The sequence below is a fragment of the Penicillium chrysogenum genome, assembly GCF_028827035.1.
Source record: "Penicillium chrysogenum strain IBT 35668 chromosome Unknown utg000005l_segment0_segment0, whole genome shotgun sequence".
Classification (NCBI taxonomy): domain Eukaryota; kingdom Fungi; phylum Ascomycota; class Eurotiomycetes; order Eurotiales; family Aspergillaceae; genus Penicillium; species Penicillium chrysogenum.
Window position 1 is genome coordinate 1,792,906 of NW_026622753.1, and position 27,530 is coordinate 1,820,435.

The 27,530-nt window shown below is 49.7% G+C and overlaps 10 protein-coding genes across 10 annotated transcripts; 2 read left to right on the forward strand and 8 right to left on the reverse strand.

The window, feature by feature from the left end:
* Positions 1–1,122: 1,122 nt before the first annotated feature.
* Positions 1,123–1,653, reverse strand: N7489_009076 (uncharacterized protein; the record flags this gene model as incomplete). The annotated part of the gene is made up of 1 exon (XM_056714826.1): positions 1,123–1,653. The coding sequence occupies one exon, from the start codon at positions 1,651–1,653 to the stop codon at positions 1,123–1,125; it is 531 nt and encodes a 176-aa protein (XP_056562448.1).
* Positions 1,654–2,404: 751 nt separating this feature from the next.
* Positions 2,405–8,905, reverse strand: cch1 (calcium channel protein CCH1; the record flags this gene model as incomplete). Its single annotated transcript, XM_056714827.1, has 3 exons — positions 2,405–4,176; positions 4,236–7,260; positions 7,316–8,905. The coding sequence occupies 3 exons, from the start codon at positions 8,903–8,905 to the stop codon at positions 2,405–2,407; spliced, it is 6,387 nt and encodes a 2,128-aa protein (XP_056562449.1).
* A 535-nt stretch (positions 8,906–9,440) lies between these two features.
* On the reverse strand, positions 9,441–10,769 carry N7489_009078 (uncharacterized protein; the record flags this gene model as incomplete). The annotated part of the gene is made up of 3 exons (XM_056714828.1): positions 9,441–9,987; positions 10,057–10,616; positions 10,719–10,769. 3 exons carry the CDS (start codon positions 10,767–10,769, stop codon positions 9,441–9,443), a joined length of 1,158 nt encoding a protein of 385 aa, XP_056562450.1.
* Positions 10,770–11,180: 411 nt separating this feature from the next.
* Positions 11,181–12,153, forward strand: N7489_009079 (60S ribosomal protein eL6; the record flags this gene model as incomplete). The annotated part of the gene is made up of 3 exons (XM_056714829.1): positions 11,181–11,285; positions 11,595–11,930; positions 12,001–12,153. The coding sequence occupies 3 exons, from the start codon at positions 11,181–11,183 to the stop codon at positions 12,151–12,153; spliced, it is 594 nt and encodes a 197-aa protein (XP_056562451.1).
* A 972-nt stretch (positions 12,154–13,125) lies between these two features.
* N7489_009080 (sterol desaturase family protein) lies at positions 13,126–14,206 on the reverse strand (the record flags this gene model as incomplete). Its single annotated transcript, XM_056714830.1, has 2 exons — positions 13,126–13,632; positions 13,727–14,206. The coding sequence occupies 2 exons, from the start codon at positions 14,204–14,206 to the stop codon at positions 13,126–13,128; spliced, it is 987 nt and encodes a 328-aa protein (XP_056562452.1).
* A 567-nt stretch (positions 14,207–14,773) lies between these two features.
* ksrA (3-dehydrosphinganine reductase) lies at positions 14,774–16,197 on the reverse strand (the record flags this gene model as incomplete). Its single annotated transcript, XM_056714831.1, has 3 exons — positions 14,774–15,610; positions 15,663–15,794; positions 15,847–16,197. 3 exons carry the CDS (start codon positions 16,195–16,197, stop codon positions 14,774–14,776), a joined length of 1,320 nt encoding a protein of 439 aa, XP_056562453.1.
* A 153-nt stretch (positions 16,198–16,350) lies between these two features.
* On the forward strand, positions 16,351–18,290 carry N7489_009082 (something about silencing 10 family protein; the record flags this gene model as incomplete). Its single annotated transcript, XM_056714832.1, has 2 exons — positions 16,351–16,531; positions 16,591–18,290. The coding sequence occupies 2 exons, from the start codon at positions 16,351–16,353 to the stop codon at positions 18,288–18,290; spliced, it is 1,881 nt and encodes a 626-aa protein (XP_056562454.1).
* A 437-nt stretch (positions 18,291–18,727) lies between these two features.
* N7489_009083 (serine/threonine-protein kinase) lies at positions 18,728–20,478 on the reverse strand (the record flags this gene model as incomplete). Its single annotated transcript, XM_056714833.1, has 3 exons — positions 18,728–19,837; positions 19,888–20,097; positions 20,170–20,478. The coding sequence occupies 3 exons, from the start codon at positions 20,476–20,478 to the stop codon at positions 18,728–18,730; spliced, it is 1,629 nt and encodes a 542-aa protein (XP_056562455.1).
* Positions 20,479–20,900: 422 nt separating this feature from the next.
* Positions 20,901–24,501, reverse strand: N7489_009084 (MutS family protein MSH5; the record flags this gene model as incomplete). Its single annotated transcript, XM_056714834.1, has 16 exons — positions 20,901–20,990; positions 21,048–21,186; positions 21,253–21,291; positions 21,355–21,556; positions 21,609–21,720; positions 21,777–21,858; positions 21,907–21,941; positions 21,991–22,159; positions 22,208–22,297; positions 22,348–22,444; positions 22,507–22,861; positions 22,908–22,967; positions 23,018–23,095; positions 23,151–23,923; positions 23,994–24,086; positions 24,141–24,501. 16 exons carry the CDS (start codon positions 24,499–24,501, stop codon positions 20,901–20,903), a joined length of 2,775 nt encoding a protein of 924 aa, XP_056562456.1.
* Positions 24,502–24,803: 302 nt separating this feature from the next.
* Positions 24,804–27,527, reverse strand: hsp78 (chaperone ATPase HSP78; the record flags this gene model as incomplete). Its single annotated transcript, XM_056714835.1, has 2 exons — positions 24,804–27,151; positions 27,437–27,527. The coding sequence occupies 2 exons, from the start codon at positions 27,525–27,527 to the stop codon at positions 24,804–24,806; spliced, it is 2,439 nt and encodes an 812-aa protein (XP_056562457.1).
* Between the last annotated feature and the right edge of the window lie 3 nt (positions 27,528–27,530).

Consider the following 27,530-nt stretch of genomic DNA (forward strand, 5'->3'; position numbering starts at 1 on the left):
AATATTGTAATTATACTCCGGTTGTATCTTAATCGAAATGGCCCCTAATTATCTTGTAGTATCTGTGTATGGCTATGTTTTAACACTCGGAAATTAAGGCTAAGAATGTGGCTTGATGCTTCGCTTCTCCGAGCTTGAACCAAGGTTGATGTCACTTTTCGGCCTCGGGGCTTTCCTCCGATGTAACTTCTGATATATCTGCTCTGCTAAACGATGGTGGGTTAGGGTTTCCAATGAACTTCGCAATGCCCACAGCATAGACTGATGGGGATAGCTTCCTCTATATAGCCGCGTGTCTCTGGTATAGCCTAGCTGATACAAACTACTCCACAAGCGAGTGTAAGCTGGCAAAAGTACCAACCGTGCCCAGTAGGGCAATTGTTTTCCCTGAGGTTCTTTACAACACGATAGCGGCTACCGGGTCAAGATAATAGATTCAAAAGTCCTGTGCTTTTCAACGGCTACTGGACAGCATGCAGTACTCTAGTCATCTTTGTCTATTCTTGACACATGTTAGCATTTTATTTTTGGGCTATTAAGGCGTAGAGAGAAATAACTAGGGGCAATATCATCCAACTAACCCACTGGTGGGCTCCAGCAGGCTTACCCGATAGACCAAGCCCTCTTTTGGGATCAGGGCGAAGAATCTAGATACAAAATGCATAAAAATGGACACTGGAGAGAGTAGTAGGTATGCATCTGTTAGTTAAGAAGAGCTTAGGGTATTTATACCCCTTATAAGCGTATCGCATCAAGCAGGGTGCTGAGGAAAAGGACGAGACCAATAGGGCCTGAGACATAAACGCTATTAGACAAGTATATGAACAGAAAACAATATGTTCCATTTGGACAGATATTTCCGCAAGGGCTCAAACGTATCAAGAATAGACAATGACATATTTCCAATATCCAGCCTCTATACAATATTTCCCGGTATATCCCACATTCTTTTTCCGAAAGCAGAGAACCCAACTTTTAGCCACAAGAAAAATACAGAGCAAATTAAAACAAATAGAGTATCACAGCATAAGCCAAAATAAGTGGAAAGAAAGAAAGAAAGAAAGAAAGAAAGAAAGAAAAGACGAAGTGCGGAAAAAAAGAGGGAAAAAAAAAGAGTCAAGCCTAAGCCCGCCCCTCCATAACCTCAAAGATGCCGCCCATCACAAAGTTCGGCTTCACCTCCCCAACCCCCAAATCCACCGGCCGAGGTTCCATCAGCCCCAACCCCTGTCTCTCAATAGCATCCCCATCACATCGCGACCGTTCCTCGCTCAGCGCCATATCGATCTTAGACGGTCGTCGACGGACGACCATCGCCGAGCGGCCGCGTAGAACAGCACAGGGGAGCACGCTAACGCCGCTGGCGTTGTGGGGGGTATCGGAAACCGGACGCGGGCGGGTTGATGGGGTTTCCGGGTTAATTGTGTCTCTGACGCTGCCGGGTTGCCCTTGGAATGTGTGGGCTTTGGAGAGTTGGAAGGACAGGTTGAAGAGGTGGTGTGGAGAGCTCTGAGGCGAGTGGGTGGAAGTTGGGGAGGAGGGTGGTGAGGTCGTTGTTGAGCTTGCGGTTGAGGTGTCGCTGGTTGATTTGGGGCTTAAGCTTCTAGAGCGGAAAGATGTGCTCAGAGAGAGGAATGGTGAGGTGATATGCATTGTTGATGTGTTGACGTGTTGATGTGTTCGGTGCTTTCTCGTATTGTAATAATATGGAATGTTGAGGCTTTGGAGTTGGAGATGACTATGTCATGATAGAAGATTGGGATAGGATTGAATTTATTAGGAGAACTGGGGATTGACTTGGGTTTATTAATTCTACCATTCTGTAATTCTTATAATTCTATAACCGGGTTGACTGCAAGGACTCTGCTGCAGGGAGAGTTAAGACACGACGCATGCGGATGAATGTGATTGTCGAAAACGGACAATGCCTTTTCTCTTTTTACTGGTTTAGTATAATTTATAGAGATATGTACTTGTAACTTTTATGTACTTGTCTACCAACTAGAGATGCATACGTATCTGTGTTCTTCTACGGACGTTCTCAGTCTCTTCCAAGGGTGTCCGATTTCCTCTTTGGGTAATAACTAGTCCGACCCACCTGATTCACATTCATGCAGGCTATAGTTTAAATGATCATCTCTCCTGTCAAATACTTGTCAAATAATCGTTTATCCAAGTCTATGGAAATTGAAATGGAATCCCACGCTATGCAAAATGCTCCCCTTGGGGAGAATAGTATACAGCACAAAACCCAGAACAGAAAAGCCCCAATCTATGTGAGGGGAATGCTAAAGAAAGGAAACAACAAAAAAATAGAAAAACGAAGGAGAAAACAAAACCGCCCTACTATCCAACCACTTCGTCATAACATCCAAAATTCATATAGATCAATATGTACAGCAGTTTATTCAGAACTGCGGTCGCCTGATCGTCGCTGCGTGAAGCTTCGTCGGATACTCTCACCCCAGGCGGAGTTGTCCAGCGAATGCATGACATCTTGTACATTCATACTACTGTTCTGGCGCGAAGAATCGCTAGCCGAAGACGCCTCGTGGGATTCGCCAGTGTCGAACGAATTGCGCTCCCCATACATTTGACGCGGTGTAATTGAGGGACTGATACTTGACCACTCCCTCGTAGGTGTGTTGGAGCCAGACATTGACCCGCTCAAGTTGGTATTGATGCGAGGCAGAGCATTGCGGTTTGCAGTTGGGCTAGACTCAGCTCGTCTGTGCTGCGAGACCGGTGAGAGCATAGGCGGGAAGTTTCCATCCAACTCGGGCTGTGTCTGGGGTGTCATCGCCCCGGAACCTGGCTGGTCGTGCTCGTCGGGGTCGTCGACTGGATCGTCGACAAAGATCTCCGGCACAGTGAATGTCGGGACTATGCTCATCCGGCCGCTCTTCTTGCGGTCAATCTGGCGGCGGAATTGGCGGGACCAGTATAGGGTATCAAAGAAACCGACGACCGTGTTTCGACGGACAGCCTCTTCCACCCTCTGCAGCCGGGCCCGACGACGTAGGAATTCTTCGAGGCGCAGACTCTTGCTATCGCTAATTACATTGTAATGTGCGAGGATCATCAGGCATTGGTGGAAGGAGATGCCGCGGTCTGGGTCTGCGGACACAAGGATTTCTTCGTAGAATGCATTCAATCGTCTGCGCCGCTCTCGAATGCTTTGCACTGGAATTCGCGATATGATCCGGGAAAGCTCGGCGAGATCCACACCAGACGAGACACGAGAGTTTGGCCGCATTGAATGTCGGGACTCAACCAGCGAGACCATCGAATTTCTTGCGTAAGAACCGATCGAGTTTCTCTGAGGATCGATCCGACATTTTTCCAGGATACTCCCAACCGTGAACTCCCCCTCGTAGATTCGCATTGCAAAGACACCAGAGAGCTCACCAAGTAGTCGAGGGAACTGGTCCGTAGATACGAAGCCGGTCCCATCTGGATCATATGTCGCCCACGCCTGCTTGAACCGGCGGATCTCTTCACGACTGATCGCGTACAGTCCGCTACTCCGCTGGTAGACATAGGAGAAACTTTCGAAAATTAAAGAAACAAACAGCGAGACGAAGATGTACATGCTGATCAGGTTCCATGCAATGAAGAGAGTTCGCGCCCACGGCGCGCTTCCACAGTCGTCGTCGAGGAAGTTGTCGTTCTGCGTGCAAAACGGCGGAGTCATAGTCGCGAAGTCCTCCATGAATTCATTCCACCCTTCTCCGCAACTTGCTCGGAACAACAGGATCAGTGATTTGGGCACATCGCGGAAATTCTGGTTGTGGTCCTCGTTCTCGCCGAACTTGGTAAGGCCGAACGCCTGGTTCATCGCAATACCAAACACCAAGAACAGCACGAACCACGTAGCTAGAAGATTCCCAATCACGGACACACTAGCTGCTGCTGTCTTAAAGAGCTGATCAAGTTGGTTGTTCCTTGGAATAAGCAGCAGAGCAACAGACACGAGGAAAAGCTTGTTGAGCTCTACCACGACATGACTTTTTTCCCTGTATGAGATGTCAAGGATAGAAGTGATGAAAGCGCCGGGGACGGCGATGAGAGAGTACAGGTCCCATGAACTTCGGCTAAATCGATGCCACCCAAGACCAATCAGTCGAATAAAAACATTCGCAACGTAGACAAGTGTGAATATTAAGAATATAATAGCTAGATTTACCAATCAGTAACACGCAACATTTTGAATCAAGGCGAAAGGAAAAGCTCACATCGAACCATCTCCCACCAGGGCGGTTCGGGATAGTATTCCACGACAAGCAATAGCAGGTGAACTACAAGAACGCAAGTCACGAACCACGCCCACCGGCCATGCTTCTTAACTGAAATTCGATAACACCACAGCCGCAGCGTCTGGCTCTTGTCATCAAAGGATCGTTTCGAGGGCGATATCTGTCGGAGAAGTTTCCGCAATTCCAACCAGGAACGTTGCTCGGCTGTGAGGTAGGCAACACCGGTTTGTTCTGTGTAATTGCGCATGAACACAGACACGAATAGTGTCAGGACAAACACGGCTCCAAGTAAGTTGAACACCACGAAGAACAACCCGTTCTCTGGCGCCACTAGATCCTGCGGCTGAATCATCTTCCCCTTGATACTCATTGCAGCTTCTTGTACGTCGACCCAACCTTCTTGGGAGACAATCTGGAACAGAATGAAGAGGGAATTGCCAAAATTGTCGAAGTCATAATAGGAGTTCCCAGCCACTCGTGGAGCAAGCACGTCCCAATTGTATGGCGAGCTGGCATATTCATTGACGCAGTTGGTCAAGTTCCCAGAAAAATTACCGTCATTGCAACTGGTCATCTGCCCGTTGAACAGGTTTACACCGTAGATTGCGAATGGTATGAGGAAACTCATAGACACCGCAGCGGCAGCAATGACCTTCCACCCCCCGACAATGATGACAGAGTGGAATGTGTCCTTAGCGCTGTCACTGACATTCAAAAGACGCAACGCCCTCAGCGCTTTGAAGGCGCCAATGGCTCTGGAAACACTCCAGTCCTGTTTGAGCGAGCCACCGACACTGACCCATAGCGTGATCAACACGATTCCGTCAATAAATCCCCAGGAACTGCGGAAAAATGCGTTCGGTGTCCAGAAGAAACCATCGGCGATCACTTTGATCGTTGCTTCGGTAGTAAACACAAGGGCAAAGCCCAGATCAGTATAGACGAACCAGTTGCGGTCAGTACGGAAATACTGCCGCTGGTACAAAGGTGTTGTGATGCAGGCGAGAAGCACCATGGCGACAATGGCTGCATAAATAAAAGCAGAGAACGCATACCACACTGGCTTGTATGGATCCACACCCTCGACTCGCTGGTGGCCGCGTCCTGGACCGACAATTCGTTGACAAAATTTCCGAACAATATTGTCCGGCGAGAAAAGAAACAGTGATTTGTTATAGTTGGGGTGTTTGACGAGATACGCTCGCTGGTCCCGTTTCCTTTGCTCTGCCGCAGTAACAACTTCTCTTGCCATGGTTCTCGGATCCAATTCTTCGTAAGCACGCGAAAACTTCAGCTTCGAGTAGAAAGGATTTGGTTCCCTCCGCATAAGAAGCGTGGTGGCTTTCGTCCATAGAAGCGATATCCAGCCTGGTTGAATGGTCTCTTGAGTCGCGCCTTCTGTCATTGTGCTCACCCTTCGCGGGTCCTTGTGTCTTCGCCGTTCTTGGTGCCTGGTTTCTTCTTCATCAAGGAACTCTTGCACCACGGCGTCTTTCAGCAACATTTCCAAAGCTGCAGGACCATGGTCGAGTGGATCTTTGTACCGGGCTGAATCGCGGCCTATACGAAGGATTTTTGAAAGCGCCAGGTTTCCTTGCGGTGCTCCATGGACCTGTTTCTGCTCCAAAAACGCCCTGACCTGGTGCATTCGTTTTTCGTCTTCTGAAACATCAAAACTTTCCTGAATGACAGCAATGAACATGTTTAGGATGATGAAGTTGGACACAATGAACCAAAGAACGATGAATGCTGCCGAAATCCAGGCGGTGTTGAAGTCGGTTGTGTGTGTAGTTGCATTGAAAAGAATCGTGGTCCAATCCTCACTCGACAAAATTTGATACATTCCCAGGAATGAGTTGTAGATATTCGAAAATGTGATCAAGTTCGGCGTGCCACCTGGATCTTCATGTGGGATCTGGCTTCGAAAAAGCTGTGTCGCGAAAATGGCAGCCAAAAAGGTCATCAAGAATAGGAAAAATATCAAGTTGAGCAGACCGACAGTATTGCGGAATACAATCACGATGAGCTTTCTGGTCACAGAGAAAGCCAGTACCACTCGGTAGACCCGAAGGATCTGGAACAAAGTGAGGACTGTGTATGCACGACCTGAGTTCCTGATAGGCGGTAGCTGGATGATGCAGGTAATGATTACAAGCAAAAGGTCTGTCAAGTTACGACGCCTTCGATGAAACATGCGCCAATCCGAGGCGAATCGCAGGATGATCTCAACGAGCAAAATGATAGTGACAACAGTCTCAGTAGTATCAATAAACTGGGCTCGACTGGCGGACATAGACGAGCTTCTGAGTGCTTGCACGATAAGGTCGAATATGATGAGGCAGACCCAAACCCACTCAGTTTGATCATATATACGCTTGAGAGGACTTACTTTGCGAGACATGGTGTCATCTCCATCGACAGAATCAAGTTTTTGGACGGCAAAGGCGCTGCGCTTGCTCTCTTCCCGAATCACTTGGAATGAGTGTGTGATAACCGCGACCAGCAAGTTCACCAACCACAAGCTCAAAATGACAAACCCGCAGGCAAAGAACAGAGCCGTGGCGAGGTAATCGCTGTCCGTGGTGTAGTAAAGCAGATCGGTAAATGTATTGGAGCTCATGATCACAAAGACCAACTCCAGGGAGTGCAGGATATTGTCAAAGCTCACAGTCCCCTTGTAAGGATTGGTACCTTCAATGCATACAGAACCTTGAGGACAAATGTATCCTTTGGGGCTGAACCCTGAGTCCATACCAGTGGAGGAGAGCCATGGCATCTCCCCTCCTGTCTCGTTCAGGTACCCGCCACAAAATTGTAATGTGTCCCATGGATCATTCAATGTGTAATTGCTCTGCCCTGCGGGATCAATCCACACACAGCTTCTCTTGAAACTGGATTTGAAACTCTGGATGCCAATGATTGCGAAAAGAAGCCAGAAGAAACCGATAAGAAATGCGACATGGACGAGCAGAGGAGCAGCTCGCTTAAGACTTCGAAGAATTACCTAGAAGTGATTGTTCAGTATCTCGAAACTCACATCCTCGCAGCAGAAGACTTACCGAAGTGCCGTTGGTCATGGCAAGGAGACGTAGAATTCGGAGACAACTTAACATGCGAAAGATGTACAGTTGGTGTGTTTTCTCAACACCTGAGACTGAAAGGACGAAGGATACCCAAAAAGCGACCACGGCTACAAAATCAAGCCGGTTAAAAGAGTGTCGAAGGAACGCGCGATGGGCAAGCCTAACGCGACGTTTGTGTAGAGGATCGTCATACACTTCGGAGTCCAATCCGTTCATCCCTGTAAATGTTCGCAAGATTGAAGCTTGGGGCTCAGCCTGAAGCATCGATGCTTTCTTGACCGTTGGCTGGCGATGCGGCGTGATCAGGTTCCTGCCCTTCTCCGCGATTGCCTTCCTGACGCCGAGGTTGCGATTAAGTGTGCTGTACTCGACCGGGTTAAGAATAAGCCCAGACACCAAAATCTTAGAGCCTATCTCAAGTGTGTAAATGATGAAGATGACCAAGAAAACCCAATCAAACTTGCTGCTTCCCCATGTCACTGAATTTGGGCGATTAGGGAGCGCGTCTTCAACGGTCAACAAGATGGTCTGGATGACAATAACAATTAAGATGAAGGGCTCCATGAATGGATTCACCAGGATATCACACAGCCACAGTCGGACAGGGTGATTCGGTCCCAGGATTCCAAGTGACCTGCCTTTAAATGGATTGTTCCGATCCCTCCATAATCTGCTGGAGGAACGCTTCTCTCGAGCTGTTTGAGCCTGCTGATTGGGGAATGCATAGTCTACCATCGCGGGCAGGACTGGTGGTCCGTCCATTCGCGCATTTTTATCAAGCTCCTCCCTCTCAATCGTTTGCTGGACGACTTCTGGTTCGTTACTCAGGTTGACCACTCGCTGCGACATGGATTTGACCATTGAACTGGCACGCTGCAGAGCCCCGCTGGACGCCGATGGAGACAGAGAACGCGATCGATCTCGGGCGCTGCTACCTCGACGGCTTCCCATCCCATCCTCCAGGTGAGGAAGATCATCGCCAAGTCTTGATCCACCAAAATGCATAGAGTGGCCTGTGTCAGTGCTGCGTCGCTCTTCCGCACCGGCAGCACCGCTCATTGGTTGTAAATATCGAGGATCGGTCAACCGTACCGTATCATCTTCATCTGCTGAGGGGTTGTAGCCGTGGGGGTCGTGGGAATCATAAGCGTCTAGAGGTACAACGTCAAGTTCGGAAGCATTATCGTCAAACCCATGGCTTGCTGATGGGCCCGAGGGCAATTCCCTCGATTGTGGCGCATTGAAACTGAGGCCAACCGATGATATCGCTTGCGCGAAACCACCCAGGTCATCAAGCGGCGAAGCAACCTCTGGATAGCTCGTTTGTGACGGTTGGAACGGATTCCTGCTCGGTCCAGCCGAATCAATTGGAGACTCTTCCGCAACGCTCTCATAATTCCTCCGTGACCCCCTCCCGATCAATGATTGTCGTGAGAAGAGACCAGTCCCCGCGCGGCTTCTCCCACGCTCGTCAAGAGCATCTCCCGGTTTCGAGAGGTCCTGGAGAGGGATCTGGTTTGGCGGAGCGTTTTCGTCATTATCAAGGTTCTGGCTTTCTGGCGCCATCGTCGGGCAGGGTCAAGAATTATCGAATCGCAGACATCGCAGGCTGGACGGGGGGGTTCGCGGACACGGTGACGACACGTGTGTTGACAGGACAAAATATGTATTAAGATAGAAAAATAAAGGAATATGAATACAAAACAGAGATCATGAGAAGAGAAAAGGTTCCGAAGTTGAATTTGGGCCAAGGGCGTCTGGATCGCAATTGCACTAAAAAGGACAAGTCCCGGCGCCTCTGCCTTATATTCAGCTTGGGACCCGTGGACGTTGTCGTGGCTGACATACCTCGGTAGGGCTATGCATACAACTTGCAAAGTCGTATTTTTCATTTTCTACTATATAATTTACCTTGTTTACCCTACAATTTCAGCTCCTTGTATGAAAATTACAATCTAATTTGACGCTGACGCAGCCTAAACAGTGTTGCCTAGTGGGGTTCGAATGTTCTCTTTTTCCAAAAATAGGTTTACAACTTCGAAAAGCCTTGGAAAGTCTTGGAAAAGTCTCAAAATCGCGGAATAAATGTATTGTTCATGATTCAATCGGTATCCATCTGAGAATCATTTTCTTTAACGTGTTGGCGGACGCCATCCAGGAACGCATCTACCGCATCGCCACCACCAAGGGGTACTCCACCTCTTCGCATAAACCCTCCATTAGCCACGGGGATCTGCAAAGCCTCGCTGATACTCGGAAGCCCACCATCACGAAGGGCTACAGTAAGACTAGCCAAGCTTTGCATGAATTGAGGAGAACGAAGCACTTTTCGGAGAATGTCTTTTTTCTGGGAGAGGTCGAGAGACAGGAGAGCAGCTTGGGCAAGTTCCGGGTCGGTATCAGCTTCCGAAGCCTCAGCATTGCCCTGGGCCAGCAAAAGTAGTGCAGGCGGCAAGAAGCTCAGAAGATGATCGGCAGTAGTGGTATCAGCAGAATCGATAAATTGCAGCGTGGTCGAGGGTGGAAGGAGATCTTGGAGTGTCGTAGATGGGCGTTCGGGATCTTGGGATTGGCTCTGGCTCTGGCGGCCGCCCAAAGACTTCAAAAAGTCCTGGACAACCGACGCTGGGTCTTCCCCGGTAGTTGCTCTGCAAAGGGAACAAATGGTAAATTAGCTTGGGTGGCCCATTTCAAGACTGTCAGAGATATGTACCTACGCTCGTCCACCGTCGGCACCGCCCTCCCGCGACTCTTGTCCCTCCTCACGCACGTCGCCGCCGGTCGCATCGGGGCCAGCACCGCCACTGCCGGTGCTGTGGTATCGGCCGCGATCATGGTCGGTGCCTTCCACGTCCTCCATGGTCTCATCGTCATCACCGCCCGATGGTCGGCGAGGAAGATTGGCGATCTCGTGCTCTACATCAACATCCTCGCCCTGCAACAGAACATCGACGATTTCTCCAAGCTTCAAGTCGCGGGGGCTGAACCAGCTCGGGTCGCCGTTCTCATGCTGGGAGTGAGACTGCATCCAGAACAGGTATCGCTGAGAGCTAGAGGAGAACTTCAGGACAAAGATCCGGCCATTCGTTGCGTCCCGACCGGATGGTTTGTAGGGAGTAAAGCTGCCATCCGAAGGAATCATCACCAGGTCAAGCTCGGGCTCGTCTAGTGAGGCGCTACGCGAGCGCCAGCAGAAGTGGATAAGATCCTCTTCGGAATAAAGATAGACATAGCCTGGGGTGGGCTTCGGCTTTACGGCGGCAGGAGTGCTAGAGGTCTGAATTGGAACGGTCAGTAAAGCTGATATGAGTGAACATTCGGAGGATGAAGTCGATCATCAAACTATCCAAATCGGGTGCGGAAAGCTAAGCTCACGTACATCCAGATCGCAGATACCTGCTTTGAAGGTGATGATCGGAGCTATCGACATATTGGGAATTTGATTCTGAACAGAGATCCAATAATATATGGGACCGTATTGACAGAATTGGCACCCTCCAGGTAGATAGAAAAGGAGTTGTGGGGGATGTAAGAGATAAGAGTATATAGAAAGAGAGAGAGAGCGAGCAGTATACGTCAGTTGTTTGTGTCGAGCAGTGGTTCTGCGTAAGTGGTTTTTACAGGCGCCCGTATATAATTGCCTTACAAAGATGGCATCAGGTAGATTAGTTACCGCTTTTTAAATTTGGCTAGGGCTGTCGGTTAAACACGTGATAGGGCTTTGTACACACAACCCTCGACGAATTCCCGCACTGGAGCCGACTCCGCTTAGCAGTCCAAGTCCTCACCCAAATCTCCAACAACCACCCCGACAACCATTCATCCTTCGCCAGCAGCCATCATGTCGGACGGCCAGACGAAGCAGTTCGGGAAGAGCCAGAGGGTCGTGCCCGCCGACAAGGCCCAGAAGTGGTACCCCGTGGACGATCAGTCGCAGCCCAAGAAAGTCAGTACACCCTATGAGAATGGGACGGCACAAAAAAGAGGAGGACATACGACCGGCACACATCTGCCCTGATGATTGCGACGATAGCACCGGTATTCTGAGGAAGAGCCTTTGTGAATTACGGGGCAACATCCAGCCAGACGCCGGTGTCAATCGACGACACAAAAGTCCATCAAATCTTGTGATCTTGGTGCGAATCGCATATCATCTGGGAAGGATCCGGCTATGACGATGGAGATACTGGGGGGATTCACGGGAATCGCTGGGATTTGTGTGACATCAGAGACTAACTACTTTGTGTGTTTACAGGTTCGCAAGACCCTGCGTCCCGCCAAGGTCCGCGAGACCCTCGTTCCCGGCACCATCCTGATCCTCCTCGCTGGCCGTTTCCGTGGCAAGCGTGTCATCCTCCTCAAGTCCCTCGACCAGGGTGTCCTCCTTGTCACCGGTCCCTTCAAGATCAACGGTGTCCCTCTCCGCCGCGTGAACGCCCGCTACGTTATCGCCACCTCCAAGCGTGTCGACATCAGCGGTGTTGACGCCAAGGCTGTTGAGAAGATCTCCGCTCCCGGATACTTCACCAAGGACAAGAAGGCTGAGAAGAAGACCGAGGAGGCTTTCTTCAAGCAGGGCGAGAAGGCCGAGGTACGCATCTTGTCTAAGAAATCACATTTCCAGGGATCGAATGCTAATTACTTTTTTTTCATCTTTACAGAAGAAGGTTGTTGCCAGCGCTCGCGCCAGCGACCAGAAGGCTGTCGACCAGGCCATCCTTGCCTCCATCAAGAAGGAGGACTTCCTCGGCAGCTACCTCGCTACCACCTTCAGCCTCCGAAACGGCGACAAGCCCCACGAGATGAAGTGGTAAATATGTGGTAGCCGCGGGTTCGGTAGATAGTTGGGGAGGACCATTTTTCCAACGAGGGGCGGCTCGATTGCAGATCGGCATCCTTTCGCGACTTTCGGGGGGCCGGTTTCATGAACCATGTCATGTAATTCCTACGGGATCCGTCAAAACACGTTTTTCACTTTTCTTATGATTTGCGGTCACTTCGGACAACCCGATGTCGTTCTCATGTTTCAAGAAACCCGTTCCTTTTGCGCGTGGCTGATTTTGCATGAAGCTGCGTTATGAAGAAAGACTTCAAGCAAAAAAAAAAGATTAAAAATCACCTCGTTCCAGCAGGCGGGCTGGATTCTCTTTTATGTTCAGTATGACCTACTCCCATTTCCAGGTTCAGGCGGCAATCCAAAATTGGGCAATTCCTTCGATTCATCCATGTAATATCTGTAAGGCGCTAAAATATAAGGTTGCTGGGCCTTGTCTTTGATCGAGTGGATATGCCCGTGTGGAACTGGAGTAGAGATCTCGCAATCTAGGCGTGGACAAGTATAAAACAGACCTTGTCTTATGCAACACATTTGTGGTGCTCGATGGGACATTGCAATGGCTCCTCGGCTGTATTCTCATGGCATTCGGATGAGGTTGTGCGATAAGTGCAGGTTTTCTAGATCTAATATCCCATCTGTAAGGGGTCTAGTGGCAGCCACCACTCCGCCAGTCAATTTTAGGGTTAAGTACGAGGCTTGTGTATTTCTCATAACAAATGATTGCATAGGTCTCGAATGGTATTGAATTGGGGCTATATCAAACTAATTTTACATTGAAATTGACATCATTTTGCAAACACATGGATTCCAAAAGTGTAACAACCTCGAATATATATTGAATATATTGAACGATTCCAACTCTTACTCCAGATAGAAACGACAAAACAAGACAAATCTACATAGCTCCAACATCCAATGATTCGTCATATACTCGTCAATGGTCGTCGTCTCATCGTCGCTTTGACTTTGACAAAGACCCAATAGCCGCCTTGCGCTTTGCAGCTTCGTACGCTTTCCGCATATCCCGCTCATCTGGCTCATCACTTGACTCATCCTCGCTATGCGGGTCTCCAACAACAGTACCAAAAATCCAATCCATCATACCCCATACGCCAAAGTTCCCCCTTGCACCCATCAACAAATGCATATCTGTGCGACGGGCTATTCCACCCAAAAAGAAGTTTGTCGGCATGACAGTATATCCAGAGTATGCGAAGGTCTCCTCGACGGAGATAAACAGTAGGTACAAAAGATACGTAAGCATATGGAAGCGGAAGATGATGGCCGGCGCATAGGTCGGGATGAACTTGGTAACCAGATAGGGGACCGGGTGGTCGTAATGCGCGGTCAATGGGAACGGAGCCCTTAACGAATGATACCAAGACCGGTGCCATTTGGCAAGCAAAGGAGACCATCTCGAGTGGAGAGCGTAGCGGTGAATGAAATATGTGAGGAACTATCAAAAGGAAAACCAGACTGTCAGCAAATTGGACTAGATATCAAGGAAAGCACGTCACGGCCATGTAGTCAGGAAATTCCAAAAAACTTACTTCTCGTCCCAACATCGCCAGGCTCAAATCCCTACATATCTCAAATGGCATAGGAAGCTTCAGCGATACCTTCAGCGCACTGCGCTTGCCGAGCGTCTGGACAAGTGCCGTCTCAAGTGCTCCCTGCACGGCGATACCCAAGAATAAATTGAACAGCGCCCACCCGGCGACCTTGAGTTCCTTCGCACGGATCCGACGTCGCCTCCCTCCACCCGGTAAACCGGTTGCGCCATGCGCCTTGATGAGAATCGAGGCCGACGGAGTCAGGATATCAAAGAGGAAGAGGACAATGGAAGGCAGTGCATAGAAGAGCACGCGCACAGCGATCGTCCCGAACAGTTCCACGCGGAGTCGGGAATGTGACAGAACCAACGTAGACCAAGTCATGTAGAAGAACAAGAGGTTCAGGCTGGTGCTGTAGGATGAAAGGACCGGAACGAGGAAGACGGACAGCATCGGTATCGAGAATAGGGCCTCCATATTGACACGTGTTTGTGCGGCAATTGCTGTTAATGGCGTTAAAAGACTCGAGGGTGGATTTGGTTGTATCTTGTGCTATCACTATCGTCGAGTCTTTCGGCGGGGGTACGAGGGTTTTGTTTCTGATCTCTCAGCAAATTCGTCTTTGTGCCGAAAATAGTAACATGTGGTCAGTTCCCATTCATATTTGAGACAAAGACTCTTTTAAACCCCAGTCGTGGTAGAGCAATTGGAGACAAAGAAATTTCGAGGTCGGAAATGGGGTGGCAGGATAAAAGATAAGCTTGGTTATCTACAACGTACGTCATCCTCTCCGGATGTACATAGCGGAATACGACTGCGTCAATGAAAGGTTGAATGGCTCGAATTGCTAAAAATACCAAAGCAGACATGCCATTAATTTGTACTGTACAATAAGAATGTGTAACAGAGGCTAAGACGAATTGAAGAGTTTTTAGGTGTTGGGAGGGGCAGCTCAAGGAGGCCCCGTACAGACAGCGCTCAGGGTATCATCATACATGAAGCAGTCGACAGACCATGTGAAGGAAATAAGAGTACACCCGATCGTTACGAAGCCGGAGTACCGTTAGCGCTTGGAAGCCCGTTCCGCTTTCCCCAAGTGAACGCCTTGTTGCGAAGGTCCGGAATGACCTGGAGGAATACCAGGTGGCTGAGGCAGCTGAGCAGAGTGTCACCGATGATGCTATTTTTCGGGCTACCCCCAAGGGAGGTGCCTTTCATCATGGAACCAATAAAATTGGTAGTGATCAGGTACTCTCCACGCTCCAAGGCACTGATAGCGATCTTCGCGACGTCCGCTGGCGCCTGGGGCTTATCGGCTTCTTCGAGTTTCTTGGTCAACTCAGGCTTGGTCTTTTCCTCGTTGTCAAAGCCGGGCGAGAGGATGCCCATGGGGAACACGGTGTGGATTCTGACATCCGCAGCCGGGGCGGCACCGCGGTGCCGTCTGTAGGCTCCATTGTACATTTCGATTTCCTGGCTCAAAGTATCGGATAGAGAACGAATGGCTGCCTTGGCAGGCGAGTACGGCGAATAGCCAGTGATAGGAACGAATGCAAGGGTAGAGCAGGTGAAAATCAGATGTCTCCGGGTTGTTTTCATCTGTGCACTGGGAAGAACGGGTTCCAGCCAGTTGCGCAGGGTAGCATGAGCTGTGTTGGCGGCAGTCCAATAGACTGTGTCCATTTGCTGTCGGTGCTCTTGGATGGGCACATCGACGAAGAATCCTGGGCGGGAGAAGCCGGCACAGCACCAAACAACGTCGGGAGCAGCTCCAGAATTCCATGTTGTGACTTCCGCGATGACTCTTTCGCACTCGGCGGGATCAGTGAGGTCGGCGCTGATATAATGGAATTTCTGCTTGAACTTATTCGCTGCCTTGGTCTGGATGATAGGTGAGCAAAATTGATTAACTGATTATGGAGGAATGTCTGACCTTCATCTCATTGACGGCAGTCACCAGCTTGGAGACAGTGCGCGCAACCACGACAACGTTTGCACCTTTCGCGGATAGCTCAAGTGCGACAGCTCTGCCCATGCCCTCGGAGCCACCGGTGATTACCACAGTCTGTAAGATTCAGTCAGCAAGTACCACATCAATCACGCAGTCTTGCACATACCTGCCCCTCGACATTGAACTCGTTTCGGGATCCGGGACCGAACATTTTAGCGATAGTGTAGACAATGATAGTGCAAATGAGTGTGGAAGCGCCCAGTACCGGGGTTGATGTATTATTATACGAAGAATACAGGGAGGAGAAAAAGGAAGAGAGAAGTTGAGGGGGATGGAAACGAGCAATTAACTCGCGAGGATCCATTTTGGATAAAATGGCAGGTGCGTCTTGTTGGTTGTCCTCGAAATGGAAGGCACAACAACGAAAGGGAAGGCACACTTGGGGCAGTAAACCAGTGACACGGAAATACCCGAGGTCGCTCCATTTTTGGCGTTCCAAGGTGTAAGATCGTAACATTACCAGTATTTATATTACCATAAGTGCAAACAGAGCAAAAGCCCCCACTCGAGGTTAGCGCAACCAAGGCGGTGAGAGACCAAAAAATAATTTTATCACAGGTTATCGGCCGGACTGAGTTGGTTCACTGTCGTTTGATTTCTACACGAAAAAATGGGCAGCAAGAAGAGAAAAGCCGGTCGCCCGGCGCAATCGAAAACAGCCCCTGAGCCATCCAAGTTCGACATCGAAGAGCGGTTCGACGACTCGGAAGATGAGTTCCAAACCGGTCGTGATCAGATTCTACTGGAGGAAGGCCCAGAGACAAAGAGACGGCGGAGAGTTGCCGAGGAAGGTATGTCCCTCTAATGTCGAACTCACCCGGTGCAGACGGTGTCTTACTGATCTCCGCAGAGGAATTGATCCAACCGTCCGACGAAGAAATCCTTGGCTATGAATCGGTAGACGAGGATGACGAGCTCGCAGACTCAGACGAAGACGAATACGACGATATGGGCCAGCCAAAGAAGGGTGGCGCCGAGTCTGAGGAAGAAGATGAAGGCATTGCCGCCTGGGGCACATCGAAGAAGGATCTTTACAACGCAGATCAAATCGAGACCGAGGCTGATGCATTGGAGGAAGAACAGGAGGCCAAGCGACTGCAGTTGAAGCAGTTGCAAGCTATGAATGAGGCCGATTTCGGGTTTGACGAGTCTGAGTGGGTGGAGTCCGGCAAGGGTGTTGAGGACAGCGCCGATGCTGGCGTAGTGACTGAAGTGCTTCCACAACTGGAGATCACTGAGGACATGGATACCGATGAGAAGCTGAAGATTTTGAAGTCGAGATACCCCGAGTTTGAACCCCTGGCAAAGGACTTTGTCGACCTTCAGAGCTCCTTCAAGGATCTTCAACAAGCAGCCTTGAAGGCTTCCTCAACAGACGACTCAGAAGAGCCACAGCCATCTCCAGTGCCTGTGGTGAAATTCCGTGCGTTGTCTGCATACCTTGGCACTATCAGCATGTACTTCATGCTCCTCTCCTCTCCTTCTCCCGATGCAACTAGCGAACATGTTCCGATGACGCCCGCCGAACTCCGACAACACCCTGTCATGGGATCGCTTGTCAAATTCCGCAAGCTTTGGAACACCGTCAAGAATCTTGAAGAGCTCGAGGAACCCGCTGAGGAGCCTACTAAGCAGACTAAGACCGAGACAACCAAGGTCCAGAAGCAACCAAAGACTCAAGAGACCAAGAAGCCGAAACAGAAGAAGCTCAGCAAGGCCGAGATAGCACAGGCAGAAGCTGAAGCTCTCCGCGCCGAGCGTCTCCGTCAAACAGAAGCCGGTCTCGCCGACCTCGAGAACCTGGCCACCGAGCCTTCACGGAAGCGCAAGACACAAAAGGTCAAGGCACCTCTCAAGGATGATGACTCTGACTTCGGTGACGAGGATGCCCTCACAGCCCACGAGGCAGAGGAGAAGGCCAAGCAGAAGCGCTCCCTCCGGTTCTACACCTCGCAACTGGCCCAGAAGGCCAACAAGCGCAACGCAGCAGGTCGGGATGCCGGCGGAGACGCCGATCTCCCATACCGCGAACGTCTGCGTGACCGTCAAGCCCGTCTCAATGCCGAGGCCGAGAAGCGTGGTCGCAAAGAACTCCATCCCGACCAGCAGCTGGGAGGTGACAGCGACGACGAGGATCGTCGCGTCGCCAAGGAGCTCCGCCGCGGCGAGGGTGCCAAGGAGGGCACCGATGACGACGAATACTACGACATGGTGGCATCCCGCTCCAAGAAACGCAAGGACGACAAGCAGGCTCGTGCAGATGCCCACGCTGAGGCTGAGCGCCTTGGCGGACAGGTCTATGAGCAAGAGGAGATTGGTCCGGATGGCAAGCGTGCTATCACGTACCAGATCCAGAAGAATAAGGGTTTGCACGCGAAACGCAGCAAGGACTCCCGCAACCCGCGTGTCAAGAAGAGAAAGAAGTACGAGGAGAAGCAGAAGAAGCTTGGCAGTACTAAGCAGCTGTACAAGGGCGGCGAGGGCCGCGGTGGATACGGTGGTGAGCTTACGGGTATTAAGAAGAACCTGGTCAAGAGTGTTAAACTGTGAATGTGTGCTTGATCATAAACTTCACGGTCTTGTGTTTATGTTTTCATGGCGTTCACTGCGGGCAGTTTCAGGCATTCGATGTGTATATAACCCCGATTTCATCTTTTGGTTTACCCGAAGTTTCAAAACCCGTTTTATTCATCTCAATCCATCTTCTCGCAGGTATATGGTGCGCTCGATGCACCATGTATGTATTCTAGCTAGTATAGCCCCAACTTAGACTCTTATCCCCGATCTGTACAAATGATCAGTTCCAGATACCCATGTAGAAGATAAAATAATGTCGAGCTGAACACACCCTTCAACCTTTTGTCATTTCGAATAGGAAACATGGGCAATCCCTCTGCAAATTGAGGACGATGAGGAATCTCGATAGATTGTGATTTTCTACTTCTAGTACTCGAGCTACGCATCAAGTTAGCAGAGGTCAAGCGCACCTACGTAAAGCGTAGATACCTTGCATTGGGAGAAATGGGCGAAGTCGGCGCATGATCTTGGGAACGGCGATTTGGCTTCGGCATAATACTGCGAGACGCCCATCTAATCTTTTCCGAAAACCGGTCTGAGCCATTCTTGATACTTGTGCTCGGGCTTCTCGAAGTCGGACTCTCTACCACGGGGGTTACGTGCGGGAGCTCGGAGATTGGGATTGGAGCTGTGTCGGATCTGCGACGGTTATATGAGGGTAGGTCAACTGACGTGGGTTTCTCTGAGATTCTTTGAGTATGAGAAGCATGGAGGGCGAGCTCGCTAGATTGAGATTCGCTGGATCGGGACAGGGCCATTGAATCGGTGTCTGCGGGTGGATGGCCGTTGTAAAGTTGGCTGGAGTTCGTAACGGAATTTGTTGATTCAGTCAGTTTTGCATTATTCAGAGTATCTATGAGCTGCTTGTATGTGTCGCCGTCAACACCCCGACTGGTTTGCATTTGCTGTGCCCTTTCTGTCTTGGAGCTATGTTTCTGGGCACCAGACGTCAAGTCAATCTCACCCGGGTGCGAGACATCTTGGGTGGTGGATGGTATTTGCCGTTTCGGAGAAGCAGTAGTCATGGCTGTCTCTTGGATAGCTGGAGCAGTCTGGTCCGGGTGGTCGGGCAGCGAGTCCTGTAGCATTGGTATTAACCAGGCGTAGTCCAAGGCATCTCTGGCAGTAGGGCGATCTGCCGGGTTCGCAGCCATCATGCTCGCCAAAAAGGACGTTGCTTCTGGGCTGACTGGAGAATGAGACGAGTCAAAAGGCAGTATCGAATGCCCTTTATAGTATTCGAGTAGATCAGTTTTGCCAGAGAAAGGAAACTTCCCAGTGAGCAAGTAGTAAGTGATCACACCCAGAGCCCATATATCGATTCCAGGGCAATGGTCTGATTCCAACGTTGTGCTTTCTGGGGATGGACTCCATAACCGTTCATACACCTCTGGCGCAGTAAAGGCTGGCATGCCATTGAACGTTTGTAGACCCGTAAATCCTTCCATCACGCGCTTGCTGATTCCGAAGTCGCCAATCTTTACCCACCAATATGGGCCTGTAGATAACGCAAAAATGTTCTTCTTAAGATCAGCAAGGTGGAATCAAAAGCACCATGGCTGGAGCATACCTGAGGCTTCAGGTCACCGTGAGTGAACCCATTGCTATGCATAAAGTCAAGACTCTCGAGAAGCTGGAAGGTAATCTGCTGTGCTTCTCTTTCCCGGAATAGCTGCGTCATGTACTTCTGCAGATCTCCAAGAGGGAAATATTCCATTGCGATAAACAGACACTCAGTGTTCTCAAACCAGCCCGATGATTTCACAAAGCAACCGTCATACTGAACGAAGGTCAGTGATTTTGACGGGAGTATACTAAGATAACAGGGTATGAATACCAATCATGTACCTACCTTTCGCTGCGAGAAACGAGCAATGGCTTCTAGCTCGCGATTATAATCCATAGACCTCGATCCCGGGACAGACTTGCGCACTTCCTTAACAGCCCGGAGCTTGCCTTGACCGACACATTCTTCCAACCACACAGTACCGAAGATGCCGATTCCAAGGTCACGTTTCTTCTTCCATACTTCCTCACGCTCTCGACGCCTTCCGCGGCGACCGCCGACTAACGTTGATTCAAGAAAAGTGTGCGTTGTAAGCTCTGCATCGAACTTGGTGGGGAGCTTCGAGTCCTTGACAAGATCGGAGACTTGCGACATGCGGGGCTAAAAGAACCCCGGATTCTGAGGGTAGCAGCGTGGGTCTCTTCTATGATATAATGTAGATAGTGTTAACCTAGAGGATGCGGACGTTGTATGAGAGATGCTTGGCTTGGTGCATATGGTTATATTTTGGATGCATGAGATATTGTCAGCGTACAAGTCGGGAGCCCCATTCTTTCGAAACGGTATATGTAACATGACCGGGGAAAAAGTCGGGCTAAATTCATTATTGTTTTGGCCCCCGGTTGCTACAAATGTAGTGGAGTGAGTAGGGACTCCATTCTCCTAATGGCATAGATCAACATCGCGGGTTCGGCCAATTGATGATGACATGGGGCGTAAATGTATGTTGTCCTCCGTAAGGATATTTGGGATATCATTGGCCTCCATACGCTTGGTCCCATAATAATAAAACACTTTCACTCGAACAAGCCTTCGAAGACTGCCTTGACATGGTCCGAGCCACCTTGTGAGAAATCAATCTCCAGGAAACCTCTCGCTAGGGAGTTCTTATAATAACACTGTTAGTTATCCCCCTTTATTGTTCTTAGAAGATGCACTCGTACCGCTTCTTCTAAGTCTTGCATCTCCTCTGAAGATAGAACTGCACAGGCCGCGACAATGTTCTCCCCTCGTGCTGAAAGAGACGCAATCTCGTTTGCGCGAGATACAATAGCTGGGTCGATACCGTTGATTGCTGCACAACTGTACCGCCACGAGTCAATCATTTTTGCCAAAAGGGACGCGGGTATCATAGAAAGCAGGACGTACATGGTACCAAAGCTCTTGTTACTTCGTCCCGGACGGAAACTGTTTGAACCGTAAGCATCATTTACATACCATTAACCCAGGAGCCGGTTTTGCCACACATACTTGTATAGATACGTGATCTGGTCCTCGACTTCCTGGGTTTCTTCACAGACCTGAACTTCCATATGGCCAAGATGGAGTCGAGGCCGCAAAGCGAGGAAGTTGTTCTCGAAAATCTCATGAAAATGAGTCGCTGCAATGACTTTAGCGGGGCTCTCGAGACACAGCAGATAATCGAGTATGCCACAGGCAAGTCCGATGCCATCTGAATGCGTTAATTAGTCTGCATCAAGAGCTATATCTAGATAAGAACAAACCACTTTCGTTGGTTCCCTTCCCAAACTCATCGATGATAATCAAGCTTCGGTTTGTGACTTGTTTCAGGCAGAGAGAAATTTGCTGCAAATCGTTCATGAATGTGCTTTGGATCTAAAGAGATGTCAGACTGCCAAATTTGAAACTTTATGCAGGGAATTTTCGGATACCTTGGAGACACTCTCTTGGGTATTAATTTTGGTCAAGATTTTATCTGTGACTCCCAATTCTGCGCTGTCTGCAGGAACAAAGCTGTGACAATTAGCCTTTGTATGACCATCTCAATGGAAAGAAACCTACCTCCCAATCTGTGCTAGGTATACAATCAGAGCAACCTGTTTCTAGGTCAGAAAATGAGTTTCACGAACACAAAGTATAGCTTACCTGCTTGATATAGACACTCTTCCCTGAATAGTTCGGTCCAGTTAAAAGCAACATGCTAGGGTTAGAATCCGTGGACGAAGAAGCATCATTGGTCTCGGACTCATTTCCACCCACGAGAAATGTGTCATTTGGCACATAGGACGAAACAGTCAATTCTTGAAGGATGTGCCTGGCATTTGTTAGGGATGTTGAGGAATGGTTGTTAACGAGCTCTTACCGGCCACCCTTGATTCTGATCACATTTTGTTCAACCATCCGTGGTCTGGTCAGCTTGTAGAAGCTGGCTGCCTGTGTGAGAGCAAGGAGACTGTGGACTTCGTATCAGCGGTCCTCCAATCATATCCCACAAGAACTGACCTATCAATATCGCCGCAAATATCAGAGGCATCGACGAGCACATTCTCATATCGAAGAACCCTTTGCGCCAAGTCGTACACAATCTCGATTTCTTTCTCTGCCAACGTACAACTTTTAGTTCCCCATTTTCAAGGTTTCCCGTCAATTTATTTGGCTTACCGCAGATAATACCGTATATATCCCCCAGCTTCTCATCCATCTCTCTCATGCGGAAGTCTTTGAAATACGCCCGATTCTCTGTGATGAACATCAACTCCCAGTCATCATCGGAGCCAGTATACTCCGCAGTGCCACGGCCATTGAGTGGGATGGCAATATTGAACCCAAGCTGAGGGAAGTAAATGACATTCACGTCGACGTTGAGAGTCGCTGGGATTGTCGCAGCAATGTCGAGAGCAACGTGCTTGAGAAGGCTGTTGAGACCATCGTATCTGTCTTTGATTTTGTCAAGTTCTCTATCAATTCCTTGCTTAACCACTGTTCTTCCTTGTTCTTCGGAGTTATCAATGTCGACCTAAAAAGTCAGACCCGTTGTTAACTCCCCATTAAAAAGAACTTACAATTTCTTGAACCATGCGACCAACTCTGTACAGCTGTGCCGCCTCAAAGACTCTAAGGGCCTGCAATACGTCAGTATATGAACGGACTGACATGTCTATCGGAGATTTACCTTGCTTCGGAGAGTCAGGATATGCGCACCCGAGACCTCCCGTAGTGCATCATTGATGTCGATGGAGTAGAATGCAAACTGGTCAGTCACCTCCTTAGCATCACAATTCAAAAACCATGCAAATCAAACATACAGCGAGAAGACTAGCCCAAACCGTAGTTTTGAATCCAGTAATCTTCGCACTGCCAGTACTAATTCCCTTGCGAAGATTGACCGTGACAGGTCTGAGGTTCTTAATGTGTTTCAATGCTTTGGTCATCTTGTCTAATGCAGCAAGATTGTCAGGGCGTGAAAAGACCCCTATGAAATCATGCCGTTCTCGAATCGTATCTAGATTTACGCTCGGACGGAAAAAGGTTTGCTTGAGCCTTGCCCTACCCTGCGGGGTGTATGCAAAGTGCTGAAAGAGCCCGTAGACCGAAAGGCCCTCTTTACCTGACGCTGACTTTTTTCCCGGTCCCTGGTTGAACATATTCGGGTGTGACTCGGACTGGATAATCTGGAGGGAGGTGAAGGTATTGCTGCTGATCCACATGGTATCCCGTAGATTGAACATCTGTAGTGCTCGAATCCGATACTCATTTCCTTCTTCGAGGGGGCTAGGCGCCGCGGCTCTTCGACGCTGCAAATAAGTGAGTATGGCTCCTGCGCAACCAATAGTCACGGGGTTCTCCATGTCGACGGAACTTGAGATATGCAACAGTCTTCCTTCTTGGAGTGTAAAGCCCATCTCTTCTGGGTCCACTTCTTCCGGTCCGGCAAGGCCATTTTGAGGCACAAAAAACCGGATGCGCTGTTCGTGCTTAGATGAAATTTGTAAAGCAAGTAATTTGCTTTCTGCATTGGAGTAGCTGAACTCTGGCGTTGGACGAATGTCTATCTGGTAAGGAAGGTAGGCAGAAGAAACTGGGCAGAAATTATCAGCATTTGCTTGCATTGGAAAGGGTCGAAGAGCCCCAAGGCAAAGCAAATCTACCATCTTCTTGTGCGAGATTCTGATCTTGACTCTGCGAACTAAGATCGACACGAGGAGGTGTCAAGACCACCGTAGGTTTGATTTGGAGAAGCACTGGAGATGGCCAGATTAGCACCAGATCTAGACCTGAACATTTAATAAACCCACGAGCGTCGATCGTCTCCATATCCCCTGAACGACTATCACCAAGCAAGTACATCTTTTCTTCTTCGGCTGAGTAGTATGAGCACCCCACAGTTCCATGGTCCTTCATGTCAATCGCAGCAATGACATGGTCATCGAAGTCATCGTCAGTAGCCCTCACCGAGCGATCTGTTTCGATCCTGGAGTCTGTGGGATACGGAGTGTGCAATTGACTTGCAGACGAAACGATAGGTGTTTGAGGAGGACCACTTGAAGTGCTGAAAGCTTGGCTTGATGGAACCCTGTGACCTAGTCGTCGCCCAGAGGTACGAGGTGTGATTGGAGGGCGGGAAGCTGGTGTTCTCTTCCTTTTTAAAGAAGACATTTTGCCGATGCCAATGAAATTGGGATACCTAGAGATGCGACGAGAGAGAGAAATGATGGGGCGGGATGATATATGGTGGGTTCCCACGGGCAGTTTGTGTAGTCATCTGTTCACGGGCCGTTCTTCGAATCTACATAGAACAAGCAATTTGATCGATATGATTAAAAGTGCATTATTGTACAATGAGTGGATGGGCTAGTATACAATCATAATATGTGAGAGAAGATCATGCAATCGAAATTTCCCAAAAGGAGACGCAAAACATCGTATGTACCACATAAAGAACGCCTTTCATGTTTCATTTACTCTTGCGCGGTTAGCACCAGGCCAGACTTAGACTCATCGAGAGAAACTCTGGCAGTCTGACCAGAGACAACTTCACCTCGGATGATCTTATCAGCCAAACGGTTTCCAATTTCCTTGGCAATGAGACGGTTTAAAGGCCGGGCACCAAATCGCGGGTCGTAGCCTTTCTCGCACAGCCAGTCCTTGGTCTCATCGTCGACCTTCAGGGTCATACGGCGGTCATCGAGTCGGGCCTGAAGCTCTTTGATTCTGATCTCAACGATGTCCCGCAGGGCATCCTTTGACAAGCGCTTGAAGATGATGAATTCATCAATTCGGTTCATGAACTCAGGTGGGTATGCGCTCTGAACCACATCCATAACAGCCGTTTTAACCTTTTCGGGTAGCTCAGCATCACCGGAGTCTTTAATTGGGTGCAAGGGGTCTGCTCCGACCAGGATACTAGCTCCAAGGTTCGAGGTCAAGACAATCAGGGTGTTTCGGAAGTCAACCTTGTGGCCTTGGGCGTCTGTCAGGAAGCCCTCGTCGAGGACCTGCAGCAGTAGCGCTGAGATATCGCGATGCGCCTTCTCGAATTCATCGAATAACAGAACCGCGTAAGGCTTCCGCCTGACAGCCTCCGTGAGCTGGCCAGCATCGTCGTATCCGACATACCCGGCAGGGGAACCGATGAGACGACTGATTGTGTGTTTCTCCTGGAACTCACTCATGTCAAACCGCAAAACGGCAGTTTCGGTGGAGAAAAGGAACTCGGCCATCTTCTTGCAGAGCTCAGTCTTTCCAACACCGGTGGGACCGAGGAACATGAAAGAGGCCGTAGGGCGATTTTCACCGCTGAGACCAGCTCTCTGCATCCGCACGGCATTTGCCACAGCAGAAAGCGCTTCGTCTTGTCCACGGACTGATTTTCGGAGAGTGTCCTCCATCCGAATCAGCTTCTCCACGTCTGCAGCCATGAGCTTGTTGACGGGGATGCCTGTGGTCCGAGAGACGACGTTTCCAATATCATCTGCAGTAACGGAGTCGTGAATCAAAGTTTGATTTTGAGAATCCTGTTTAGCGCCTTCTTTGGGTAACTTGGTTTCGAGCTCCGGGATGGTAGAGTATCTCAACTCTCCGGCCTTGGCAAAGTTTCCTTCGCGTTGAGCTTGTTCAAGTTCAAACCGAGCGCGTTCCAAGTCCTCCTTGGTGCGTTTGATATTATCGATTTCGGCCTTCTCTTTCTCCCAGGTCTCGGTCAATTTACCGGCCTCCGTTTGCTTGGTCTTCAGGTCCTCTTGAAGCTTCTCTCGCCGTTCCCGGCTGGCAATATCGGTTTCCTTACGAAGAGACTCAAGCTCAATTTGGATGGTAGTAATGTCACGCTCAAGTTCCCGAATTGAGTCGGGCTTCGACTCCTGCTGCAAGCGAAGAGCTGATGCAGCTTCGTCGACAAGATCAATCGCTTTGTCTGGCAAAAATCGATCGGTGATGTAGCGATTACTGTAAGTAGCTGCAGCTACTAAAGCGCCGTCTGTAATTCTGACACCATGGTGTACTTCGTATTTGTTCTTGATGCCTCGTAGAATGGAAATAGTCGAGGCGACCGACGGCTCGCTCACCAGGATAGGCTGGAACCGTCGGGCAAGAGCCACATCTTTTTCAATCAATCGATATTCGTTGAGAGTAGTGGCACCACAGCATTGAAGTTCGCCCCGTGACAGAGCAGGCTTCAGCAGGTTACTAGCATCAATACTACCCTCAGCCTTGCCCAATCCTAGCAAGGTGTGAAGCTCGTCAATGAAGAGGATCACCTCACCTTGCGCATCCTCCACTTCCTTCAGGACAGCTTTCAGACGCTCCTCAAAATCCCCCCGAAACTTGGCTCCTGCAATTAAAGAGCCCAGATCCAATGAAACAACCCGTTTGTTTTTGATACTCTCCGGAACATCTCCTTGTACAATGCGCTGAGCCAGCCCTTCGAGAACGGCGGTCTTGCCAGTTCCAGCAGCACCGATCAACACGGGATTGTTCTTGGTCCGCCGAGACAGAATTTGAATGGTTCGATGAATCTCGGAATCACGTCCAATGACTGGATCCAGCTTGCCAGCTTTAGCTTTCGCCGTAAGCTCAACACCATACTTCTCGAGTGCGGGTTTCTCGTCCTCTCCACTCATATCCATGCGGTGGGTGCCGCCCCGGGGGATGTGGACGACCTCCCTTGGCATAGTGGCGGACAGGGACCGGGCTAGGGTTGGCGGCTGGTGGAATGAATGAGGCGCAGGGCAGTATGCTTGATCTCGGGATCGGGGATAGAAGACGGGTCGACGATAGACGAGGCGTCCGCAAAAGTCGAGTGCGGGCACTGAGAGATATTCTCGCCGCCATTATGTAGATAGTAGATTCAGACCTTAGGAGGGAAAAAGCCGTAGAGCAGATCAACACCTGAGATGTCACCGGTATAGCTTAAATACCGGCAACCAAAGGTCCATCGGGAGGCTTCTCGAAAGATCCACATAGCGAACGCTGAGTGGCGGGAAGAGCTCAAGCTCCGTCACCAGTCAGTCACCTGACTAGTCCAAGCTCCGCCCTGAAGTCACCAGTCAATCACATGACCAGGCTAGGTTAAGCTCTGTTGTTAGCAAGTCACCTGACCAGTCCTCGCTCTTCCACGTTTTTCCGCGACTCCGTAGAGATTTTCCGTAATAAAAAAAATCCTCCCTTTTTAACCCCTCCCTCATCTA